Genomic DNA, 23333 nt, shown 5'->3' on the forward strand with positions numbered 1-23333 from the left:
AACTACTAAGTGCCTACTGAGCATATTTGAAAGGATTTTTTCAGGGCAAACCCATGTCATTTCGTTGTATTAACCTTCCTCAATATTAAAGACAGGCTATATACTTTTTCATCTTCATTCTCACATACACATAACATCTCTTGGCTTATAAGCAATATTAAATGTCATCCTGCAGCCCCTTCCCAAAACCTCTACAATTAGCCACATCTTTCATGATCACAGCTATTACTAGCCCTATTCCTGTTTCAAAACACACTCCTCCTATTGCTTACTTACTGTTACTTTGAATTTAAGCTAAAAATCCACATGAAAACAATGTTGCTATTAAAGTGCTTTCAGTGCATGAACCATAACTCATTGAAGTTAGAAAGGAGGCTTTGCTTTATTACTGAAGGAAAATCAACAATTTGGGGCTGCAGAATTAGTTTTAACTCTTCTGAACGAAGGGATATTCCCTACCAGTGGTAATACTTGAAACGAGGTCTCCAGTTGGGAGTGCGTAAAAGCGTCTGAACTGCACAAGCCAGATTTACAAACATATAGCACATGAGGAAAAACCTGTTAAGACAAAAAAAAAAGCAGGGAACAAAAAGCATTTTCCAATAGGAAATTAACTAGATAGATTTGCATTAAATGGCTGAACACAAACCAAAAAAGGGTAGGGACTTGTACACTGTGTTTTCAGTGGCAAATAGAACACAACATGTAGATTAAGTTAATACTGGGCCTCAAAAGATGGTATTAGCATAACAGAGAGCCTCAAACAAAGACTTTGGAGAAAGCACAGCAAACAACTGACAATCACAGTGCACAGGTTCTGGCTGGGATAGTTTATTTTCTTCACAGTAGCTCTTATCGAGCTACGTTCTGGATTTATAACCAAAACAGTGCTGATAACACAGGGATGTTGCAGCTGTTGCTGAGCAGCGATTACACAGCATCAAGGCCTTCTCTGTTTTTCTTGCCGCCCTGCCAGCAAACAGTGTAGGGGAAGGGACAAAGCTGGCCACAACTAACCAAAGGGATATTCAATACTGTATGACCTTGTGCTCAGCAGTAAGAGCTAAGGAAGGAAAGGAGGAAGAAGGGGGACACATTTGGAGTTCATGCTGTTTGCTTTCCCAAGTAACAGTTACACATGGTGACCACCTTCCTTGTCATAGCAACACACCCACCTATTGATTGTGAACTGAATTCCTTCTTTTGCTTTGCTTGTGCCCGGAGCTTCTTCCTTACCCATTAAGCTGTCTTTATCTCAACCCATGAGTTTTCCCACTTTCACCCTTCTGATTCTCTCCCCCATCACACTGGGGGATCATCAGGCAAGCAGATGTGTGTTGCTGAGCAGTCCACAAGGGTCAACCCATGACACATGGGATAAACTTCCAAGGCTAAGTCAGTAAAACAAAGTTCAGTTCCTACCTAAAAACATTAAATTGTTTTGTCTGTGTCTGTTAGATGCACTTGAACTACAGTAACAGGACTTTTATTTTAAAATACAGTTTTTTCAAAGTTGATTTATTTTTACTAGCATTCAAGAACTCTGTCATGCAACAAGGTTTTTGTGTCTCAGAAATCAGTTCCAGCCATTCTGTTGTTTCATATTTCCTCGAGGATCAAACAGGAATATAACTTGTTAGAAAACAAAGTCTAACATGTATTATTTCAAACAGAAAAACTGGTACCTATTTAAAAACAAAGCACTATTTAACTTAAGACGACAAAACACCACACTGATACTTACATTGAAAGAATTGGTGCTACACTGTCCAATGACGCTATCAAAATTCCTATTTCACAAATACCAGCAGTGAGGAGTAGAGCCCACGTTGGTTCTCCATTTGCTTTTCCATGACCAAATACCTAGTTCAATTCAAGTAAACAGTAAGATTAGGGAAAGCTGTTCATTATGCAGGTATGAAATATGGTGCAGATTGCAAACTAACCCTAACTGCAACCAAAAAAAGTCACTGGTTAAAAATGAAGCAATCTGTACTACAAGAAAGTCACAAACAAAAGTGCAAAACCATACATTTCTAATACGAAAATTACTACTTAAATAAGCAATGACTGTAGCATTAAAATACTGCTGCAGTTGCTGTTGAAATAAACTTAAGTAACTTAAAACCAACGTGCATCAGAGACTCATGCTTAGTCTACAAAAAGCTAATATAGTTGAGGGCAGTATTTACTGCAGTATACAGAAGAGGCATCAACTCAGTACTTACAAACACAAATACTGATCTTGAAAGAGGATTTATTTAAGCCTATGATCCTGCACAGAGCCTACCAAACATCATTTTGCATGTGGTAATTTCCACTGGGGAGAATTCTATCCAGCTATACTGGTGATAGGTGGCAAACTGCCTCACCTCAAGTTCCAGCTGTATTTATTCTCTTCAATCCCATTTTCCATAACGGCTTCCTTTCCAAATGTCTAGGTTCTTTGCCTCACTCATTCTGCATACTGTCTTCTTTCCTTAGATTCCTATCATACAGTCTTCCTTCCCTTATACTAAAAGGCCATTTTTTTTGCCCCTATATTAATCTCCTTGCATTCATTCCTTAATTCATGCAGCAGCTGTATCACTCCAAAACTGCAAGCACTTTTTCAAGTCTTGCAACATCCTGCTTCTCCTTGGTTCCCTTTCCTTCGCTTCCCAAACAGCATTAAGTTTTTCCTTCCTATTCTTCACTCCTTTCAAATCTGACTCTGATAAGACAGAATCACACAGTCACCCCCTCACCAAGTACCAAATTACTTCAGACAAAAACGCAATTCCTCGTTCGTCTTTCTCCATACAACCCAACTGTCCTGGTTTCAGGACATTAATATGTTGACTTGTTGTAGGCTTCCCTCAAGCTCAGGAACCAAATCAAGCTGCTCCTATTCTATACCTAGCCCTCACTGAAGATAGATTACAGATATCCCTGAATAGAGTCTTAAGTTAGTCACCAAGTATAATAGCTCATTTTTAATGCAACATACTACACTGACCTCAGATGTGAGACAGTGACCTCAAGGACACATCTGTTCGAGACACCAGAGGCAAGTGTGGGTAAAGTAGGCGATCCTCAAACGTAAGTTTGGTCACATAACATAGGTATCAAATAATGATATAAACCAAACAAGTGCTTCAAGTCATCTTCAGGACTCTCTCCACACAGAACAGCCTATTCTCCTAAATTCAGCCCTAGCTACTTTCTGCACTATCTGTGATTTCTTTCTCTGTGCTAAATTTGACAACTGTCCCCTAATTCTGTTTTAAAAAAACCCCAAACCAAATCAGAGTTACTCAGATATAATCCCATTTTCTTATACTTGAACCTGTTCTTGGCAGATTATCATTGTGCTGTGCAACTGTTGGCTATTCTTGGCAATTCGAGGTAAGCTTTCAAACTCCAAGCTCCATCAACAGAAATCACAGCTTTGCCCTCTAGACATTGTTATCTTTTGGAATTTCATTTATTTTAACTCAAGTCTAGTTGTCTAGTTTTTGCAGATGCTGCCCAGCAATTGTGTTAAATATCTTTGAGCAAGGGCTCCCTTTTCTTCTGTTTAACAGCTCCCTTAACTTCCTTTGAGACAAATTCAATTTATTCATTGTTAAAACACACACAGAAATACTGGAACAATCTGAATGTTCAGAGCCACGGGACACACTTCTCGTGTTACATCATTGTTGACTTCATTCAGCTTACAAAAATGAATAAAAACTAAAATTGAATCTCTATGATACAAAGTTATCATGCAGTTCCATAACGAGATTAAATCAATGCTGTTCACAAAAACAAGTTGTAAATACAGCCTGAAGTCAAGAAGTTCAGTTTGATAGTTGCTTTTCAGTTCATTTACTATATTATATATTATCACTATAGAAAACTTGTATTCTCAGTTTTGAGCCATTATATTTCACATATAAGAACAAAAATAATTAAATGTGATTGCACAGAAACATCCCCGTTCAAACTTTGTCCTACAATAGCTCGTTCTATTATTGTTCACAATTAGAACTGAGCTCCAAACTTCTTCCTCACAGTTCTACAGGAACAGCAGAAGTAATGCCTCATTTGCCATAATATAAGCTGTATTTGAAGAAAAAACCATAAATCTCACTTGGATAAAGGGCACAATGCCATCTCTTGCAATGGCCTGTAACAGCCGAGGCGCACCGGTGAGACTCTGGAGACCAGCACCACAGGTTGAAAAGAATGAACCGATGACAATGACCCATGGAGAAGGCCAGGCTAGGGTACCCACCACTAGATTTCCATTAACTGCTTCTCCAAACCTTGAAAGGGGTGGAAGAAAGAAGAAAAAGCATCAGTAAGCATTAAACCAACTTCTAGTATGGCTTCATCATGCACATTTCAACCTTTTTTGGACAACAGCATTTTTCATCAATAAACACCATGTTATATTGTGTACTATAAGCTTTCTCAACCAAGCAAACTCTCTTTATTCTGCTGGTTTAAAGAAAACATAATCGATGCCTCCAGGCAGACATGCAGCAAAAATTATCAGGTATCTTGGCAGACTACAGAACTAACACCAACAGCATAAGTATTTACATATGCATCCTTTAGATCCTCGTGACTGCTAGGAACCAGACTGCAGAAGTCTGATCTACAGATCAGATATACCCTAGGGCATAAGCAGAAGATTTGCAAAACATAGTATTGACCTTTCCTTTTGAAGGCGTGTGACACTGATGTATGAACATAGAGAACCTATGAGATACCACCATCTCAAATTATGCACATGTCTTCTGTCATGCTACCTGATGCAGTTTTTAAATGAGTATATAAAGCAAGCTGCACATTCATGCTTAACCAAATTCTATTGAATTCATATTCTATTGCCTGTGTTTTTTTAATGAAACACAGGGTAGGAACCACTAGAAAGGATGAAAGACAAACAGTGAAAGATTTATGACCTACATTTTCCTATGGCAGATATGCAATCAGTAGCGAAAAAAAACCCAAAAAACTCCCAGTCTTTAAACCAGACCAAAATCCGTATGTTTTACTGTTAGACCAGATTCCAGCCAAAAAAGAACTGGCAGCACTGTATGTGAAAGATCATGGATTCAGTGCAAACTTGGGCCTTAGCAGAAAAGAGAACCAGACACCAGCAAAGCAAAATATGTGAAACCTGCCAACAGATTCATCTTACTCTACTCAACTTCTCCTAAGGGAGAAATTCATCAAAATCTGGAGATTCTGTTCATGCTTATCTCCATTACATTTATTCCCTTCATGCTTCATATTGTGCCTCAAATAACCTCAGGCAATAACATGGATGAAAACTGACATGACTCCTGATCTGCAACTGATACTTCAAAACAAAAAATACCTTTACATCCAGAGGAAATCCTGGGCCTGATGGTGCTCTGCAGCCTCTCTCTCGAACTCTCCCTTTCATCTCAAAAAAGTCTTTTTCTGCCTTTGTCCCTCAGGTGCATATTAGTCCTCCCAAAGTAGTACCACTGCCCTTACCCGCACCCATCAGCTCTACAAATACTAACTACGATTTTCTTTCTCAAGGACATCTTATTAGGGCCAGTTCCACTTCAAACATTTATCTTCAGAATTCAAACATTTATTCAGGTTACATACAAGGCAGAAGTTCTTCCCTGTGAGGGTGCTGAGGTGCTGGCATAGGATGCCCAGAGAAGCTGTGGCTGCCCCATCCCTGGCAGCACTCAGGGCCAGGTTGGACAGGGCTTGGAGCAACCTGGTCTAGTGTGAGATGTCCCTGCCCATGGCAGGGGGTTGGAACTGGATGATCTTAAGGTCCTTTCCAACCCAAACCATTCTATGATTCTATCTTAGATTCTGTTTCTGCTTCTTGAAGGGATACAGTCCAATAACCTGACCAGTTCTTGCAGCCATTTCAGTTTAACAGATAGACTTTCCCTCCAGTTTTGACTTAAGCAATATACTTCACATAGATATTTCCCATAAGAGCCATTAATAAGTCCTATTAACATAACCCATGATCACACATACTCTCTGTAAAATTAGAGGTTGAATACGACTTACTTATCTCTTAATATTACACCTTCTATACAGGCACCAAACAAGACTATACAGGAGAGATCTATTACTGAGACTGAAGGAAGATAGCACTGTAAATAATCAGAGACAGAAAAAGAAACACCATCATTTTTCACTTGGGGATGAAATTAAAGTGTCCATGATAATGAAGTGGGGTTTTTTTTGTTGTTGGTTTATTTGTTCTGGTTGTTTTGTGGTATTTGTTTTTTTAATTCTTCTCTGCTACAACCTTTTGGCTTAGATTCTCTATGATTGCATTTGGAGTAATGGAAGTCACCAGTTCATGTGCCATGTAACAGAACAGATATTTTCTCATGCAAATGGGCATTTTTGTCTTCTAGGTATTGAAGGACTACATTTCTATTGCTGGTAGCTTGCTTTATGATTTTTCACTGGTCATACAGAGTATCACAACCAAGCAATCTGCCAGCTGAAACACAATGATAAAAACTTCTGTATCACTTCACTAAAAGTATGCTCTATCTTGAAATTCAAAGCACTACTAGAATACAGAAATATACAGAAACATTTGTCTATAGACATAAAATCTGAGCTACTTTAAAAATACTTATTTCTAATATCTGCATTTTAGACAATTTCTTTTCCATTTAGATTTCCTTCATTTTATACTCAGGCAGCTAAGAACTTTTCAATGAAAAGTCCTGTTATACCTACGGAATGCACACTAGGAAAAAAGAAAAGTCACAGCATAAAGGATACAAATAAAAGACGTAGTTGAAATAGCCAAAATTGTTCCAGTAGGAATAGATTTCTGAGCATCCTTAAGATCTCCAGATCTGTTTGAACCTGCCATAATACCTTAAAAAGAGACCAAGTTTATATGTCATAAAACCAATTAATACTACCTCCATGTCAATAATAGAATGGGAGCATTTAACTTTAAGCCTGATTTAACACATCATTACCAAGGAAGCAGGCTTCAGAAATGCGTAATCCTGGACAAACCCCCCATTTATACATTCATTTAATCAGAAATCTGTGTTACCATCCATTGTTGACTGAACAAATTCCAGAAAGCTCAGGAAAGCGACAGATAAAATAAAATAAGAATTACTTTCAAATATAACTTCAGAATCATTTTTTAAATGAGGAAATACCAAGGAGTTAGAAAAATAACTTATAAACTAATAGGGATTTAACAATTTTAGCCAGTGTGACCGAATGCATTAGCTTTCTACTAAACAGAACATACATAATCAATAAACTATATACAAAAGTATAGGGAAAAAAAAAGAAAGGAGCAGGCAGGAAGTACAAGAGTGGTTAAGGACATCACATGTACACATCCCTATTTGAAGCTAACAGGAGAAAAAGATGTTTCTGAACACATCCTGAGACAGGAAGGAAAAATCATACAACAAATGACTAATTCTGCCATCTTTCCTAGCACTTCCTGACCACTGTTGGAGGCAAAACCATGGAAGTTAATGTCAAGACATTCCAATGCAAAGGCATTGTCAGACTCCATGCAATGAAATCCTAACTGTAGGATCAGATATGACCACGACCTGAATACCTGAAACAATCATCTTAATACTCAACTGTTCTGTCATCCATTTGAAGTTTAAAATATAATAAAGGTATGCATCTTCTTTTAATTAAGCACTGAGTAACACATGGAGCTTTCGTTTTCATTCCAGACACAGAAAATAGCACTTAAACTGATGCTTTGTTTATGTCCTATACTTGCCTAAAATAACCAGCTGCTAACTATTTCTTTCTAGCACCAGAGAGTTCTGGCTACATAAAACTTGGACGCACAGACTAGCAATATCACATGTCATCAGTAAACATACACACACACACATTTAATCTTTTTTTCCAGCTGTAAGTACACATCCTCATTCAAGAAGAAAAGTTGTATCTACCTGTCACAGATGGGAAATAAATCCCTACAAGCATTGTGAAGTAGGTCATGATGTCTGTAAAAACATAAGGGAGTCCACCCATTTTTGTATCTTCTGATCCAGCAACTGATGGCTGATCTTTTTTCTCAACTATTGATCCTTTTTCTGTATAGGTACTCCACAGATTATCTACAAGAGGAAAACAAACAAAAGCCAGTGTCACGTCTCTGTTTCAGGATATTAAGTAGTGAGGATGTAGTAATCTTATGAACCAGATGGTTTTTGTTAATACAAAAATCATGATGTTTCTCAACATTTCCTTATAAAGCCAAGAATGCAGCAATATAATCAATGCTAATTGTAACTGGTGGACATTCCCACTGAATGCCAATAGAAATGCAGTAGTGTAAGGGATGCACCATATAAGATTCTCTCTTCCATTAAAGAAAGATTCAGTTAAAGAAGTAAATTCTAATGTATTTGTAGAACACCCACTTAGATTGCACAATGAATGTATTATCAGGATCTACTGTGAAAAAATAAGGAAACCATTACCTCCAGGCAATCTTAGCATATATTCGTATTTCTGGTTCTTACATTTTGAGGTGCAGGTCAAAAAAGAAATGCTACTTAGCAGTAACTTGAGCTCTTTTGAGACCTGGTGTACAGAATAACTCTGCACAACAGTAGAGGACTCAGCTGTTCATGGTGAAAGTATTCCACATAGCAGAGTAACCAGACTCCGGAAGAGAACTGATAAGCAAAAAAACCTAAAGCAAGCAAAACCCAGCAGAATGTCACTCAAATTCCCCAATAAACTAAGGAAGTATTAACTGAACAGCATGCTAAGTGTACTAGTTCATTTAAATGAAGATGAATAAAAAACGGATCTAGAAATAAGACTGAAGCCATAACAAAAAAAGTTAAGGAAGTCAGACAATTGTCAACTTCAGAAATTTTAGCAGAGATTTGAGGAGTGACATAAAACAAGACAAGATCTCCAAATTAGCATCCACTCACTATGGAGCATAAAACAAAAGCCCAGTTTGTCATCACTAAAGCACCAAGTACTCAATGAAGACTCAACAGTATGTGTCCTTTATTCAGTATGACACAGAAGTGGCAATGACCTGAGCACTCCAATGCATACAACTTTAATTGTGGAGCGTGCATGCCAACATGGGTTGGTAAAACCAGCTTAGAGATCTGTGAAATAGAAATCACTTCCCATTTCATGACATGTCACACAGAGCTTTGTTATGCTAATTTCCTATCCTCATTTTCCCCAAAGTGATAATCCAAGAAGCCTTGAAAGTTAGGGTGAGGAAAAAAGGGTCACAAACCAAACTTTATTGTAAGGAGAAGAGGTATCAGAACATCTGTTTCATTCCCGGAAGCATTGTTTGTACACAACACAATCCACTACATGTTCAAAATGAATCTTATGATACAATGTAATTGGAATCCCAAGTTGCCACAACCGTACTGGAATGCAAACAGAAGAAAATCTATAGCCTTTCTTTTCAGAACATCTGTCCAAATGCTAGACTGGAAGCTAGAAAGACTCTAAACTCATCACTAAATTGCTGCATCACATGGGACAAGCCACAGGAATTCACTCCTCCATGCTCCATCTGTAAAGTGGGAACAAGTTCTCCCTCAGGAGTTTGACAGTGTATTAATGAACAGCTTATTGAAATACCTGTATTTGGCATACAAAAAAGCTAAACACTTCTAAACCAAACAAGCATGAAAGTGGGTTGTTTTTTTTTTTGATAGAACAATGGCTTTTGGAAGAGTGCCTATAAAACCTCACTGACCCCCAAATTAAGGCACTTGATACTAAGCTTCTAAAACCAGATGGAGTCCTTATAGGAGGAAGCATGCTCCAGGTAGGAATCTTACACACAAACAGATTAGAGCTGAACTAGTATGGACAGGCTAGACCACCACATGACTGGACAGCTATGTGCCACATGAATACTACCCCAAAATTGTTAAATGTGTATTCCAACTTACCAATGAGAACTCCACTCATTATTCCTGGAATCCCTTGAATTTCTGTTACATTATTGAGACTAAAGTAGTCATCACATGTAGCATTAAGCGAAGAACTATCACAGAACAGGCGCCACAAAGTTGTAGTCCTTGTTTCATTATTGCTTTCGGTAAATTTGGCACAGACATCAAAGCTGCGTTTTGACAAGGTCCGGTTCCCAAGGAGACAGATACTAGGCAAAAAGGCAAAACCAGTGATCCTTCAGTAGAGTGTTGTGCATTGAACCACTTTCTGTCCATTAAACTTCTTTAGAAGCTTGTTATTTATAGTACCTATTTTATGGCCTATACTACATCTACTAAAACAGTAAAAAGTCTCTGCATATACAACTATACTATGATCTTTAAAACCCCGATCCAACGTTTCTACTTTAAGGTATTAATAGCTATTCTGCCTCCTGATTACTTCCCTGGAAAATACAATCAACCCAAAGATGAACTAAAGATACAACTTGCATAATAACAACTGGACAGAAGAGAGAATTCTTAATGAGCAAAGAATGGCATGAGCTAAAGGTGCTGAGAACCAATATGCCACGTGAAAAAAGTAAAAAGTCAATTTTGTTAACAAAAGGGTACAAAGCCTAAACAAATGCAAGTGAATTGAACAGCAGACTGTCTCCATTTTAAGGAGAAATTGAAGTTTCAAACATCTCCTCATGACAAGTCAAGTCTGAAAGTCTGTTTCTTTCATAACCATGGTTCATAGCTACAATGTTTTCTTGAAGTTTTTCCTTTATTCTATAACAGTTTTAGATTAATTCTTTAGATAAAGCACCTATATTTACTGTCAGCAAAAAACATCTTCTTGTTCTTCAGGTGTGGATGGAACATTTTCCAGAGTATCATGTTTTATGATCAATGACAGAAAGATACAGACAGGTAACTCCAAATAACAAATGAGCACATCATTGCCTAAAACACATGAAACCTACTTCCGAGGCCAATGCACACTGACTTTGAAGTTTAGCTTAAAAGATTAAATGGTTACAGCAGCTATGTCCTCCCAACACTCTTTTTTTCTACTTTTTTGTAAATAACCCACACTACTTCAAGCTAACAAACTTACGGAAAGTCAGGAGGGTCAAAAGCAGTCTTAATAACTCCAGCGTATATGGCAATAATGGAAAGAATCACACAGGCAAGGAAGACCAGTGCAAGTTTGTTCACATACTTTACTCCCACAAAAACTACTATGGCCATCAGAATGATAATGCATGTTCCATAAACTCTCATGTTGTTCAGCATAGCCTCTGTTTCTTCACCAACCTCTTCTGCTTTAAATATAGCAGCACTTGGAGAAATGTAGGTCTGCAAGAGATAGGGCAAACTATTATACACGTAATAAACATTTTATTAAGAATTCATTTACTTGAACTTCAAAAGCTGAACTTCCGTTACGGTATCAGGATTATTCCTTCACAAACCGGTTCAACCAGATGACAGGGGCATTTTGGAAGCGTAGATGTAACAGGGTCGAGGGGAAGAGATGACTAGTGGCAATTTAAAACAAAAAAACCCAAAACCATAAACTAGCTCGAACACATCTATCTTTAGATTCATTTGAAGCATTTGCTAGTTAATAATTCCATCAATTGAAACAAGTATTCTAAAAGTAGAATAAGAATAAACAGACATACTAGAAATATAGTATCAAAACACTAAAAAAAAAAATCACCAAACTAGAATGCATTTTAGGCCAACTGCATTCCTCAGCAATCTCCCAAAACAGCCCAAATCCATTTAATCTTAAGAGAAACTAGTACTTACCAATAAAATTTCAATGGTACCAAGAATGTACATCGCTCCCGCAAAAGTCGTACCCAAGTAGAAACAAAGTCCCACTGCTCCACCAAACTCTGGCCCTAAAGATCTTGAAATCATGTAGTAAGAGCCTCCAGCTGTGAATTTAACAAAAACAAAATCAAAGAGAGACTCCATCCCTTCAGATATAGGACAACAGCAGAGAACAAAAAATGTGAATCATTCAATCTACATCATCAAGGTAACTCCTGCATTCATCACCACTGAAATGTTCATACTAAAATGGTACTTGGTGCCTATGCCAACTAAGCAGTTACAATGTACATCTCAAAGTGAGTATCTCCATGTGCACTTTTTGAGGAGCAGAAAGTAAGTACCAAAAGAAAAAACTCCACAAGCTAAACAATCTAAACCATTCTTTAAGAAAAGGATATGCAGGTATAAATATATGTGTAAACAGATGTGAATCCATTTTTAGTTTCCAAGCTCAAGCCGTTCACAGTCAAAAAGTAAACTTGAAGGATAATTTTTTTATGATAGGGACAAAACAGAGTTTGTCTCACTAATATGCATTCTTTTTCTTTTCTGTATATGAAACTATGACCACTTTCACTACACGCATTTCTGCAGTACCATTTAAACGTGTTAGGTAGGGATGGCTTCTTCTTATCTACTTATATACCATTCACTTTGCCCTGAATTTTTCAATTCTTCTCAGTCATATTTCCCATATACAAGAATCACCTTTTTTAAAATCATAAACTTATCCCCCCATTTCCCTTTCAACAGGGCTCTAAGTTTCCACCTCTATCTCTTTATCTAGACTTCCCCCCCAGCCCAAGACATGCTCATCTCTAGTTCCCTCTCCATCTTCTCTTAAATTCATTATGTTTGTCCCATTCACAACAACTGAGGAAGAAAGAGGAGACAGAGAAAGGAAGCGCTTTATTTTAAATGAGCATACAGTAGCCTTGCATAAAATCAGTCTGCAAATAAGAAATATTCTTCTAACCAAAGGGCAGAAACTGAAACTGCTTTTCAAATATGAACAAATAAGAAACATCAAAATTTATGATGCGTCACCAAACCTTTTACTAAATATAATGCTGCTGTATATAATGGCAAGGTCCTGCTGCTCAGAAGGTCTCTTTGAATTCTAGGCTCCTATTTGGGCTTTTTTGTGTTAAGCAAAACCTTTACATTGAATTTTAAAGATCTGGGTGGGGAAGAAGAACAGAACAATCTAATCAGTATCCAGCTAACTAAATAACTAGACTTCATTATAAACCATTTGAAACAAATTTTTCTATTGTATTTCTATTTCATACATGGTACTATATCCATGAAATGCAATTATTCCACACCCTGCACAAGCTGTAAGAGTTTACTTTTGCCTAACAACTTATGCATCAGTTCTGGAACCCATTACTAAGCTGGAGAAGCTCTGCAAGTAAGGAATTACTTTAACTTCATTAGGTAAATTGTTCAGAATTCCTAACAACATCCGAACCCCAGTATTATCAATTAGTGTGTTGAGAAACTGAAAAGGATAAGAGCTTTAAAGGCTGATTTTTGACCTAGAAGTACAGTTTCATAATTGAAGAGGAAGAAGTTTATTTATCCTGAAAATTTAAAGAGATGAGCATTCCCTCATGTTATTGCTTATATAGAAAACATTTCTGGCAGCAGACTGGCTGTTATTCTTGCAGAAAGCAACATAACCAAGCTCAATGTTTAGAAATGGAGTCTAGGGAAATTTTGGGGGGCACCAAACAAAACAAACTCCAAACAGACAAAGAAAGCAGCCAAATTTGTGAAGACATCTACTTTGCATGAAAATGAGCCTCCATCAGTTCAAGTTACAACATCTTACTTCTCATTCAAACAGAATCAAATGCTTGATGACAAAAATCTGCTACAGTTCATAATTCCTAGAAGTTACATCTAAAAAACTGCATTTATAAATATCAGTTAAAAGAAAACATGCATTTGACAAAGAAGCATTACTTCTGATATCTCAGACCACAGTAATTTCTTATCCCATCTTTAAAACTTCCATCATTTGATCATTCACCATTTAAGATAAAATTTTTTGTTACCTGGAACTACACCATTTGTTGCTATTGCACTCATTGAAATTGCAGTTAGCATAGTCTGCAGAAAGATGAAATAGAGATTATTTAAAATACAGAGAGTTTTTTGAAAGATGGAGCAAGACAAAGTGATCAAATGAAACTAGGATTTTTATATAAAGACATTACAGCAACCAAAAAGTATCATGTCTTTGGTTAGGGTTATCCCTGTAAATGAAGTACTCAATTTTTCAGTAGAAAATGTGGTTAATTTAGATGGTTGAGACAATCTTTACAAAGGACTGGAAGAATACAGATCACTGAATATACTTTAAGGAACACGTTCATTATTCCAATTAAGTAGTGACAGACCGATTAAGTGCCATTGTTACGACAAATCATCTAATAGCAGTCTAACTTCAAAGTATTAATTTATGGACTTAATGCTGTAGATTGATTTGTAGTTTCTATTAAAGTTTGTTCTGGAGTTGTGAAAAGCAGAACAGTTCAGATCTCAATGTAAATCATGAAATATCTGCTAAAGCTGATTTAATAAAATCCATAAAATACACTTCAAATAAAAGATTACTGTGACCAAGTCTAAAGAAACTCCATATAGGCTAGAATGACAAGTGGCAGTGCATAAATATATGTGTGTGTGTGTATACACACACACACGCACACATATATATATATATGTATCTCCAATGTCTCTCAATTGCACTGATACTCACTCATTATGAAGAAATCCTTCTCAGCGACTAATATATATGAGAAAGCAGAGACGGATTCTTGTAACAGAAGATTTGTAACAGATGATTTTGCCAATAGTAAAAGAAAAGGTTAACTCACACAAGCACAACACATGAACACGATGATGAAAGACTCAAGAACTCCAGCTGTTCCCACAATCCAGGTTAAACGCAGGAAAAGGATAACTCCCAAGATGTTCTGCAAGCAGGGCAGGTACACACCAATAAAAGTGCCCATACGTGGAACCTGGAAATGAAGTCAGAACATGAATTCTTCTGCACTAAACAATTTAAATCCATAAGCACTTCTTCTGCAAACACTTATGTGCTCCATGAACAAATTCCAAGTGAAACTGAATGGTAGCCTCAAGAGTCTTCAACTTCGCAAATATCCACAGGCTATTTACACAGACAGATTTCTGAAAAGACAGAAAACTACTTGTGATAGCAAACCCTCTTGTTCCATAGGAATTAGGATGAAACCTTGATGGGGTAGGATGCTTCTTCACCTGTTGATTTCAAAGCTTTACGAACTTTCTTCTGAAATACCAGTTACGGACTACCATTGAAGAGACGTTTACTGCAGACGAAATACAGTCTGCAAAGAGTGAATCACCAGTTGCCCTGACTGCCCTGCAACTGAGCCACAAAATGATATTCAACAATCAGTGTTTGTAATTTTTAAAGAAAGACCTGCCATTACATAGTATATTTCTACTTTCTATTTGCTGGTGGTCACCATGGGTGAAGACACATCCAAAAGCATTCAGGCTCCATCATTCCCGCCTTCTACACTTCTGAAGAAATCGGGTCTTAAAATACTCAACGTAGGAGCAATAGTTATACACAGTAGGTTTCCAGATACACATGCTCTTATTAAATCAAAACTGAAAGGAGACACATGCAAAGAAACCGTGTTTTCAGGCCACCAGGTGGGGCTCAAAGGAGACCAAGTGTTCATTTGGCCAGGCAGTCCCAGAGGAACTAACACTTACTGCACTAACAAAAACCTCTGCACAACTGCTGGACAGAGGACAGGGATCACACTAAGGAAAGTGCCAGTAGATCAGTGTTAGTTTTCTCTGTATCTTCAGATGAGAACAACTACTACAGAACAAGCACAGTGAGACAAACAAAAAGAAAACTCCACACACAAACAAACAGTAGAAGCAAAAAGCTAAAACACCTGGACTTTATTCCTTGCCCTTTCCCATTGTCCTGGTATCAAATTCCTATATGAGTCAAATCCTAATGCAAACAGTTGTACTGCAAACATTCAGGTACCATACTATAACTCTCTCTTCCAGTCACATGAGCTCCTGTTCTAACCTTACTTTCAAGCACCTTTTTGTATCTGTCTCTTCTGCTATGTGCTCATCTCCCCCCACCCCATCCCCATGATAAATATCATATCATAAATATCATACAACCAAATGTTTTCTTGGAACATATCCATTAAGTTTTAAAAACACTTACTCCGACCAACACATAGAAACAAGAGAGCTACTTGGAAAAATGGCTACCATGTTAATGGGAACAAATATGCTTATGGATTTAAAAGAGTGACCTGTTTCATCTCAAGTTTTCCTTAAATTTCAACTTTGGGTAAAAACCCAGCCAACTACACTGTAGTAATAAACCAGCTCAAAAAAACCCCACAACATATTGTATGCTCACTAGAAGTAGACAAAAGGTACTGATGCTCATACAAGGACAGATGGAAGAAGAAAAGTAAGGAAGAGGAAACTGGGTACGTTGTACATTTCAGGTCCTAGCTTTGCATATATTTTATCTAGAGTTTTTGCAGCAAGGTCTTGCTAATCCATGCTAATAGGAACACTGAATTAACGCAAGTTCTGAAACCTAAAAATTACATTGAAGCAAACGCTTTCATTTTAAACACAACATTACAAATCTTGCGCCTTTTATCAGGCAGGCACGTTATTTTCTTTTTAGGTTAAAAAATGCTTCTCTCTGTGGCCAGCTTCATCTGCACAACATATTAGAAGTTTAAATACCTTGACTTCCTTTCGCTTGCTGTCTTCATCTGCTTCATGTTCCACCACACCTTGAGTTAAATTAGTGTAGTTTGCTAGTTTATTAAGAAGGGATGACACCATGGGATTACTATCCATTTCTTCCTGTTGGGATTTTAAGAATACTGCATGTATTAAATAGTTTTTAAAAGTCATGATTTTTGATACTACATCAAACACACACTCAACAGGTCAGTCATGATGCACCCAACCCCAAAAATTAGCATGACAAAATACCAGTCAGCTCCCAACCAACGAGAGTTCTAAATCTCCCTATGAGTTATAACACTATGCGGCTATCATACAGTACTTACTTCACTTTTTTACTCTATAATATGCAGCTTGTACAGCTGGAATATAAAGGGAAATCTGCAGAAGGGCCATATAAAAAGTCTATTCCTATCACTGTGCAGTTTTTACGGGATTATACTGGCAGGGTAGAGTCATAAGGGTGTTTTTTCAGCATCTTCCTTGTATCTAGAGTGGCCTCAAATAATTCTCTCAAGCACCAAGATACTGAGTGACCATTCTCAAGCCTACTGTCGCAGGCTTTTGTTGTATTTTATCTTAAACCATGCATACTACTTCCAAAATATTCATCTGTTGAAAAATAACAGGCATAGATACATAGCATAGGTCACTGCACATATGAAATACTAGTTATACCATCTTTCTTTAGCCAAGTATCTGCTACAAAAAATCCACACACATGCTAAAACAAATACCAAAATCCAGAAGAAGCACTTACAATAAAAGGATTCCAAGAAAAGCAGAACCACAGACTTCAATCAAGTACACAAAATCAAATATTGGAAGGAAGATGAGTTCAGAATTGCAAACAGAAAGACAAGAACTAAAGCATCTCTGCCTGAGGCATGAGGTGTTGATAGTCATGGTTATAATAGCCAAACTTCTTTGTAACAGTTCATACAAAAATTCAAACACAAGTTAGCTGAAAACATAAGAATCAGATTGTAGGAAACATACTGTGAAACCTACATACTACCACAATGATTCACCACTACAACAGCAGTGGTGATGGATTCACTAGAAGGCTTTCAAGGCAATACTGTAACAGTATGGTGTAAAATCTCAGATATGTAAAGGACAGTCATCGGTATAGCACCAGCTGAGAATTTACATGTCAGCCGCTATTCAAATAACTGATGCAAACATATATTCAAAGGAGATTAGGGACAAAAAGCAGCTATGACCAATTTCAACAAGATGTGGATGTTGATTTATGGAATAGAGCTTGAAGGAGGGAAATTCACTGACAAAACTCCACTACCATGGTTTCTGTCAAAAAAAATTAGTATGTAATTGCACATATAACAAAGGGACAAGGAATGACCAACACTACTTTGATCCTTAGCACAATCTTCTCTAAAACTTAGCAAAAATGGTAAAAATACATTATTTGGGTGATGCAGGATGGAACTGAAAGATCATATCCTCTGTGCAAAGATATCTGAAAGGAGCATAAGAGGATGACAAAAAAATAGTGGGTAGAATGCAACAGCAAGATGGCTATGAGAACTATGTTAGAACCTTGTTTATTGTTAGCAGCACACACAAATCAAGACCAGCTGACGCTGCTACAGCAGAACAGCTTAGGTTAAACTTTACTACACGCACTATTTCATTGTAAAAGTGGCACTTAAATGTACCATATCAATATACTTATTTTTTCCCCTGTAAATTATAGCAATCGTTTACTGAATTAAACTGGTATTAAGCTTGCATTGTAAAGCAGATGTTCACATTAGAAAGTAGAAATAGCTATGGAATGCTCTATAATGTAATTGTACAACATAACTAAGTCATGGCCTATCACAATTTCTTTTATAGTTTTGTTGCTCTAACAGAAGTCTGTATTTCCCCTGTTCAAAATAATATATTTGGTAATCCTTTTAGAACTGGATACTGCTTTGTTAAAGCAAATAACAGCTTTCTCCAGCAACAGCTTCTAGATCCTAGCCCAAGAAGTTTAAATGCAAGAAGGCTGACTACATATTTTCACATCACTACACACCAAAATTTACTGTTCTTGCCTATACAGATACAGGCAAGGAAAAAAAAACTTAACACTTTGTTTCATTACATCATTCGAATCCACTGAAACGGAATATGAGCAGGTACCAAACTACCGAAGAGTTATTAAAGTTGATCTTTCCCCCACTACATCTCAAGAGAGAAAGAAAACGGGGGTTTGCTTATTTACATCTTACTACCAGAGCCTCAAAGGTGAAATTCATTTTGGGGGTATTTAACTTACCTCAAAGAGAGCCATGTTCTTTCCTTCATACATGTTTCCTCTGTCCGCCTCTGCATTGTTAATAAACGGACTATTTTCCTTGGCAATCCCATCCCCTGGTGGAAAAGTGCAACAGTTTGAAACAAAAGGAAATAAAAATTATAAGACAAGCTATATCATAGAAGTAATAATCTGATAGATATAGATATATAGATATATATATAGATACTGGTTCAAGATAACACTGGAGGTGGCTGCCAAACACTGTGTCCCAAACACATGGACTTTAATACATACATTGATCTCTCCCCTGCCTCATGTTAGCTTACGTCTCTAGTTCACTTCAAAGCACTTGATAACAGAGCTTCACATAAACCTTCAGGGCAACAACAACAAAAAACCCTCAACCTACCTTTTCATTACTTTACTGACTCCCTCAAAAACACTTCAGTAGTTGAAGCAGGAATGTATGAAAAATCAATGTAAGAGGAATTCTTCTGTAAAGGTTGTGGGGATTCTTCCATGATGTGCTGTATTTATTCTGTTCTCTATCCAAATATCAATCTCATTAAAATGTAGCTCCCCCGACATCTGAACCAGCTCTCAAAAAACACAGCATCACTTTCACTGTCTTCCAGTCTAAGCAATACAAAAGCTATTACCTGTCAACACTGTCACAACAATGGCACTTCCAGTCTCAAGTCCTTGCTTATGCCACTTTGCCTGCCTGCACTTTTGCCCTTACATTGACAAGCTACAGCAATAGCCCTGAGACAGTCTCTTCACTACAGAATTAAGGGACAGCTGGAGAACAAATTGCATTCTTCTCCGTGTCCTCCACTCTGCCTCTCCAGGACGCTTCTCTCCGCATGAAGTCCCACAACAAAACTCTTGCAAACACAGACATCAGCCTCAGCACAAAGGATTATCTTGGCTGCAAATAATATAGAAATAGGTATCAGTCCCTCAAGCAGATGAGTGAATACATCCCTGATGGATTTCCTATCACCCTCTGTGGTCTCTTGTCCAAGAGACTCTCCATAGTATCACTATACTTACTGGTACCATGACATAGAAGCCACATGCTGTCATGAGAGACTCAAAACATAGCTATCGTCCATTAGGGCTCTAGAATCAATTCCACAGTCTTGAGAAGCCCTGTTGATGAATTCATCCACAAATACTGTTCTTACCCAGTATATCTCCTTCTATCCATATCCTCCAGCTTTCACCTTCTGTTTCTCTACAGTTTATTATTGGTTCCCATTGCTTCAAGTCCTACAGCCTGGCCAGGTCCCCTTCCTCCAACAATGCTTAATACAAGGCCAGCAGAAGGAGTACTATAAACACAAAATCTCCCTTATTGACCAGCACCTCCAGGTGTTTCACAGTGCATGGAACATACTGGTTTGGCACAAAACTGTCTGAGAAACTGGCATTTATCCTTTAAATAAGCTTCATTGTACTTAGAGAAAGGTTCAGTTAGCTTTTGTATAGACAACAAAATGCAACTCTGTCCCCAAGCAAATACATGCTAATTCCTCTCATCTTGCTAAAGCTTATAAGTACTAGAACTCCTGGTTAAGACAGTACATCTTCTTCCCAATGTTTTTGGAATCCCGTTTTTCTTTTAGCTCCGTTCCTTGAAACAACCATGTTATTTTTGCAAAGTTTTTACAAAGCATTCATTAAAAGGCACATTCCTAAGTTAAAATACAAACAGGGACGCTTGATACTTGTCTTGCTAAGACCACACTTCTATTGACTTTCTCACCTATTGACAGCTGGTAGCTGTACTTATGAGTTAAACATTAGTACTCCTTTCAGGGTACTTCCAGACTCTTGAGAAAGGATTACTCTTCAAAGAGCAAGCTGGGGAATTTCAAGTACTGTTTCATGTTCCTGCAGAGTGTAACGTCACTGGAGTTACTCCTTCAGTGGGTATTAGTACACTCATCAAAACATCGAAAGGGTAACCAAATGAATAATGTGAGTCAGTACTCACAATTGTGAGGTTAAGGAATATAGCTTGGTTTTACCAGTTCTGGAGGTAATAATCAGCATCTTAGCATTGTACATTTAGTATTTAAAATTGTAGGTGGGAGAATATTGAAGTCTTCCTTTGTAATTCTAAACAGTAACCTGGCTTTGCTTCAATAGGAAAAGCTCAGAGCACAGTATCTCTAACAAACAAGTCTTGTCAAATGCACCTAAGAGACTTCAAACGGAAAAACCACAGAACTTGGGTTTCCTTTTCTTCGTATCTTTTTCCAGTGTTTCCAACCAACGGTTTACTTACATTGAAGCTTTTTAATGACAGTCTTCAAAACAGCCTGTCACTACCAGACTCCACAGAAGTCTCCTGTTTCTTTAATACAGTTGCCTCCGTATTTTGTAAGTGTTTGCTACTGAATGTTTATAGTATTTGACATAATCAGCATTATCTATTTTAGCGCTATTCTGAAAGAGAATCAATGCTGGAAAAGTGACCACAAAAATGTACTGAGAAGTACTCTCTCATCTGCAGTCTGTTTACTAATCCTACAACTATAAAGACCTTTGAACAAGCTCCTCTGAGCCTTCAGCACTGCTGTCAACAAAATCATATTGACTGTAAATTCAAACCCCAACACCTTTAGGAGGAAGTTCATTTAATATGCTTAGAAAGACAGTGAGCCTTACAAACACGTAACTCAAATTGAGAGCTATTACACCATCAAGTAGAAAGAACTAGTTTTAGGACCTTAACACACTATGGTGAGGTTAATGAAATAAGCCACTATCCCAATCTTTAGCTCATCTCTTCTTCAAGGGAAGGGAATCATTAGAAAAAACAGAACTAAAAAGAGACACGATTTACACTTTTTGCAAATGCAGTAAATACAATCTCTAGTGCATCAAGTGAAATGGAGCAAACAGGAAATGCTATTTCAGTTGCGTGTACTGAGGTAAGATGGAATATAAAAACAAGTACTTCATTCCACTAGTAAGTCTCAAGCCATTTACAGCTTTATGTTTTAACCCTATTCCCTTGAGTCCTATGAGGAAGCTTTAAGATAGTCAAATCATAGAATCATTTAGGTTGGAAAAGACCTTTAATATCACGGAATCCAACTGTTCCCCAGCACTGCCAAGTCCACCACTAACCCATGGCACTAAGTCCCACATCTACAGGTCTTTTAAGTACCTGCAGGGATGGTGACTCATCCCTGGAGGTATTTAACCACTTCCCTGGGTGGCCTGTTCCAACACTTGACAAGCAAATCACTTTTGCCCTCAGGCTTCTTCAAAACTGAGTCAACTCAAACTCTTCTCTGGTGTGGAGGTCAGTTAAACATACAATAAAACAATTACTTACAATGTAGTTTTAGACATTGCTCTAAGCTGCACATGTCTTTTAACCCAGTTAAAGCTGCTGCGGTTAGAGCACTCAACATCTATACTCAGTATTGCTTGATTTCTGAAAGTAAGTCGGCTTATGAAGGTTTACAAGCAAAAAATCTTAAATCTGGACTAGATTACTAATCCATCGGTGCCAGGATTTCATCTTGTGAAATCCATTCTGTGCTTACTTATGGACCAGTGACAAACTCAAGCCCAAACTAATATACCCTTCCTAGAAGCCTGTGTGGTATTTTCTGTGCTGACGAGACACGCAGAGATTCCCACTCTTGATTTCTACAGATGCTCTAGCACTGTGATGGGTGTAGCTGTATTTACACAGAAAGTAACTGCAACAAATTACATTTCCTTTTTCACCTGAGATACACAGCTGCAAGCAGAGAACGTAGGAGACACTGTCTCAAGTTTAGGAAGTAATACTCAGAGGGTTCACGCCAATGACAACAACTGCACTGCCATACACCCCTGCCCCTAAATGACAATGCAGTGTAATCATCATGAGTTATCACAAACCCATTTGCATTCCTGTACCACGCTGCTTGTCACACAAAGAACTAAACCAGAACTATTACAAATGCAAGTGGGGTGTGCCTAATGCTGATCTGGGAGAGAGTTGTTTTGCTTTCGCTTGCTGCTTTTAACCAAGACCAGTTTGTGTTCACTACACAAATGCTTGTGCTGTCACTAAAGACACCATCAGCGTAGGAATGAGCAATGAGTGTAAGCAAAAACACTTCCTTAGCATTGATACCAGGATTACTACATCATAGAACTATAGTGGTTGGTTTTCCCCCTTCCCTGTCCCCTGCCCATCAAAAGAGACAGAGTATGACAAAAATGTGTTACAGGTGTCTTGCCTTAGGGAAAGTGGCAGAGCAAGGCTTGGGGTAGAAGGAGGAAATGATCCTTTAAAGTAATCCTAAATTTGCACTAGGATGCCCATTCAAGAGATTAAGGACAAAAATATTAGACCACCTAATCTGATTTCCTGTGTTTCCACAGGCTGCAGAATTTCATTTCTGTATTACGCTCAATGAATTTAAAAAGAAATTCAGTGATATTTG

The 23333-nt window shown here is 37.7% G+C and overlaps 1 protein-coding gene across 2 annotated transcripts in view; it reads right to left on the minus strand.

Moving 5' to 3' along the window:
- Positions 1-23333, minus strand: part of LOC308233070 (solute carrier family 12 member 7-like) — a gene marked incomplete at both ends in the record, with an annotated part of 55541 nt that overhangs the window by 20654 nt on the left and 11554 nt on the right. For both annotated transcript variants that reach the window (XM_080639631.1, XM_080639630.1), the window contains 13 exons: positions 460-558; positions 1745-1863; positions 4118-4292; positions 6046-6103; positions 6781-6879; positions 7950-8117; positions 9948-10159; positions 11056-11297; positions 11757-11887; positions 13850-13904; positions 14675-14821; positions 16593-16715; positions 18889-18983. In XM_080639631.1, coding sequence (XP_080495757.1) covers positions 460-558; positions 1745-1863; positions 4118-4292; positions 6046-6103; positions 6781-6879; positions 7950-8117; positions 9948-10159; positions 11056-11297; positions 11757-11887; positions 13850-13904; positions 14675-14821; positions 16593-16715; positions 18889-18983 — 1723 coding nt within the window. The remainder of the gene's footprint in view (positions 1-459; positions 559-1744; positions 1864-4117; positions 4293-6045; positions 6104-6780; positions 6880-7949; positions 8118-9947; positions 10160-11055; positions 11298-11756; positions 11888-13849; positions 13905-14674; positions 14822-16592; positions 16716-18888; positions 18984-23333) is intronic.

Source organism: Psittacula echo (assembly GCF_963264785.1).
Source record: "Psittacula echo genome assembly, chromosome: 2".
In the NCBI taxonomy this organism is placed as follows: Eukaryota; Metazoa; Chordata; class Aves; order Psittaciformes; family Psittacidae; genus Psittacula; species Psittacula echo.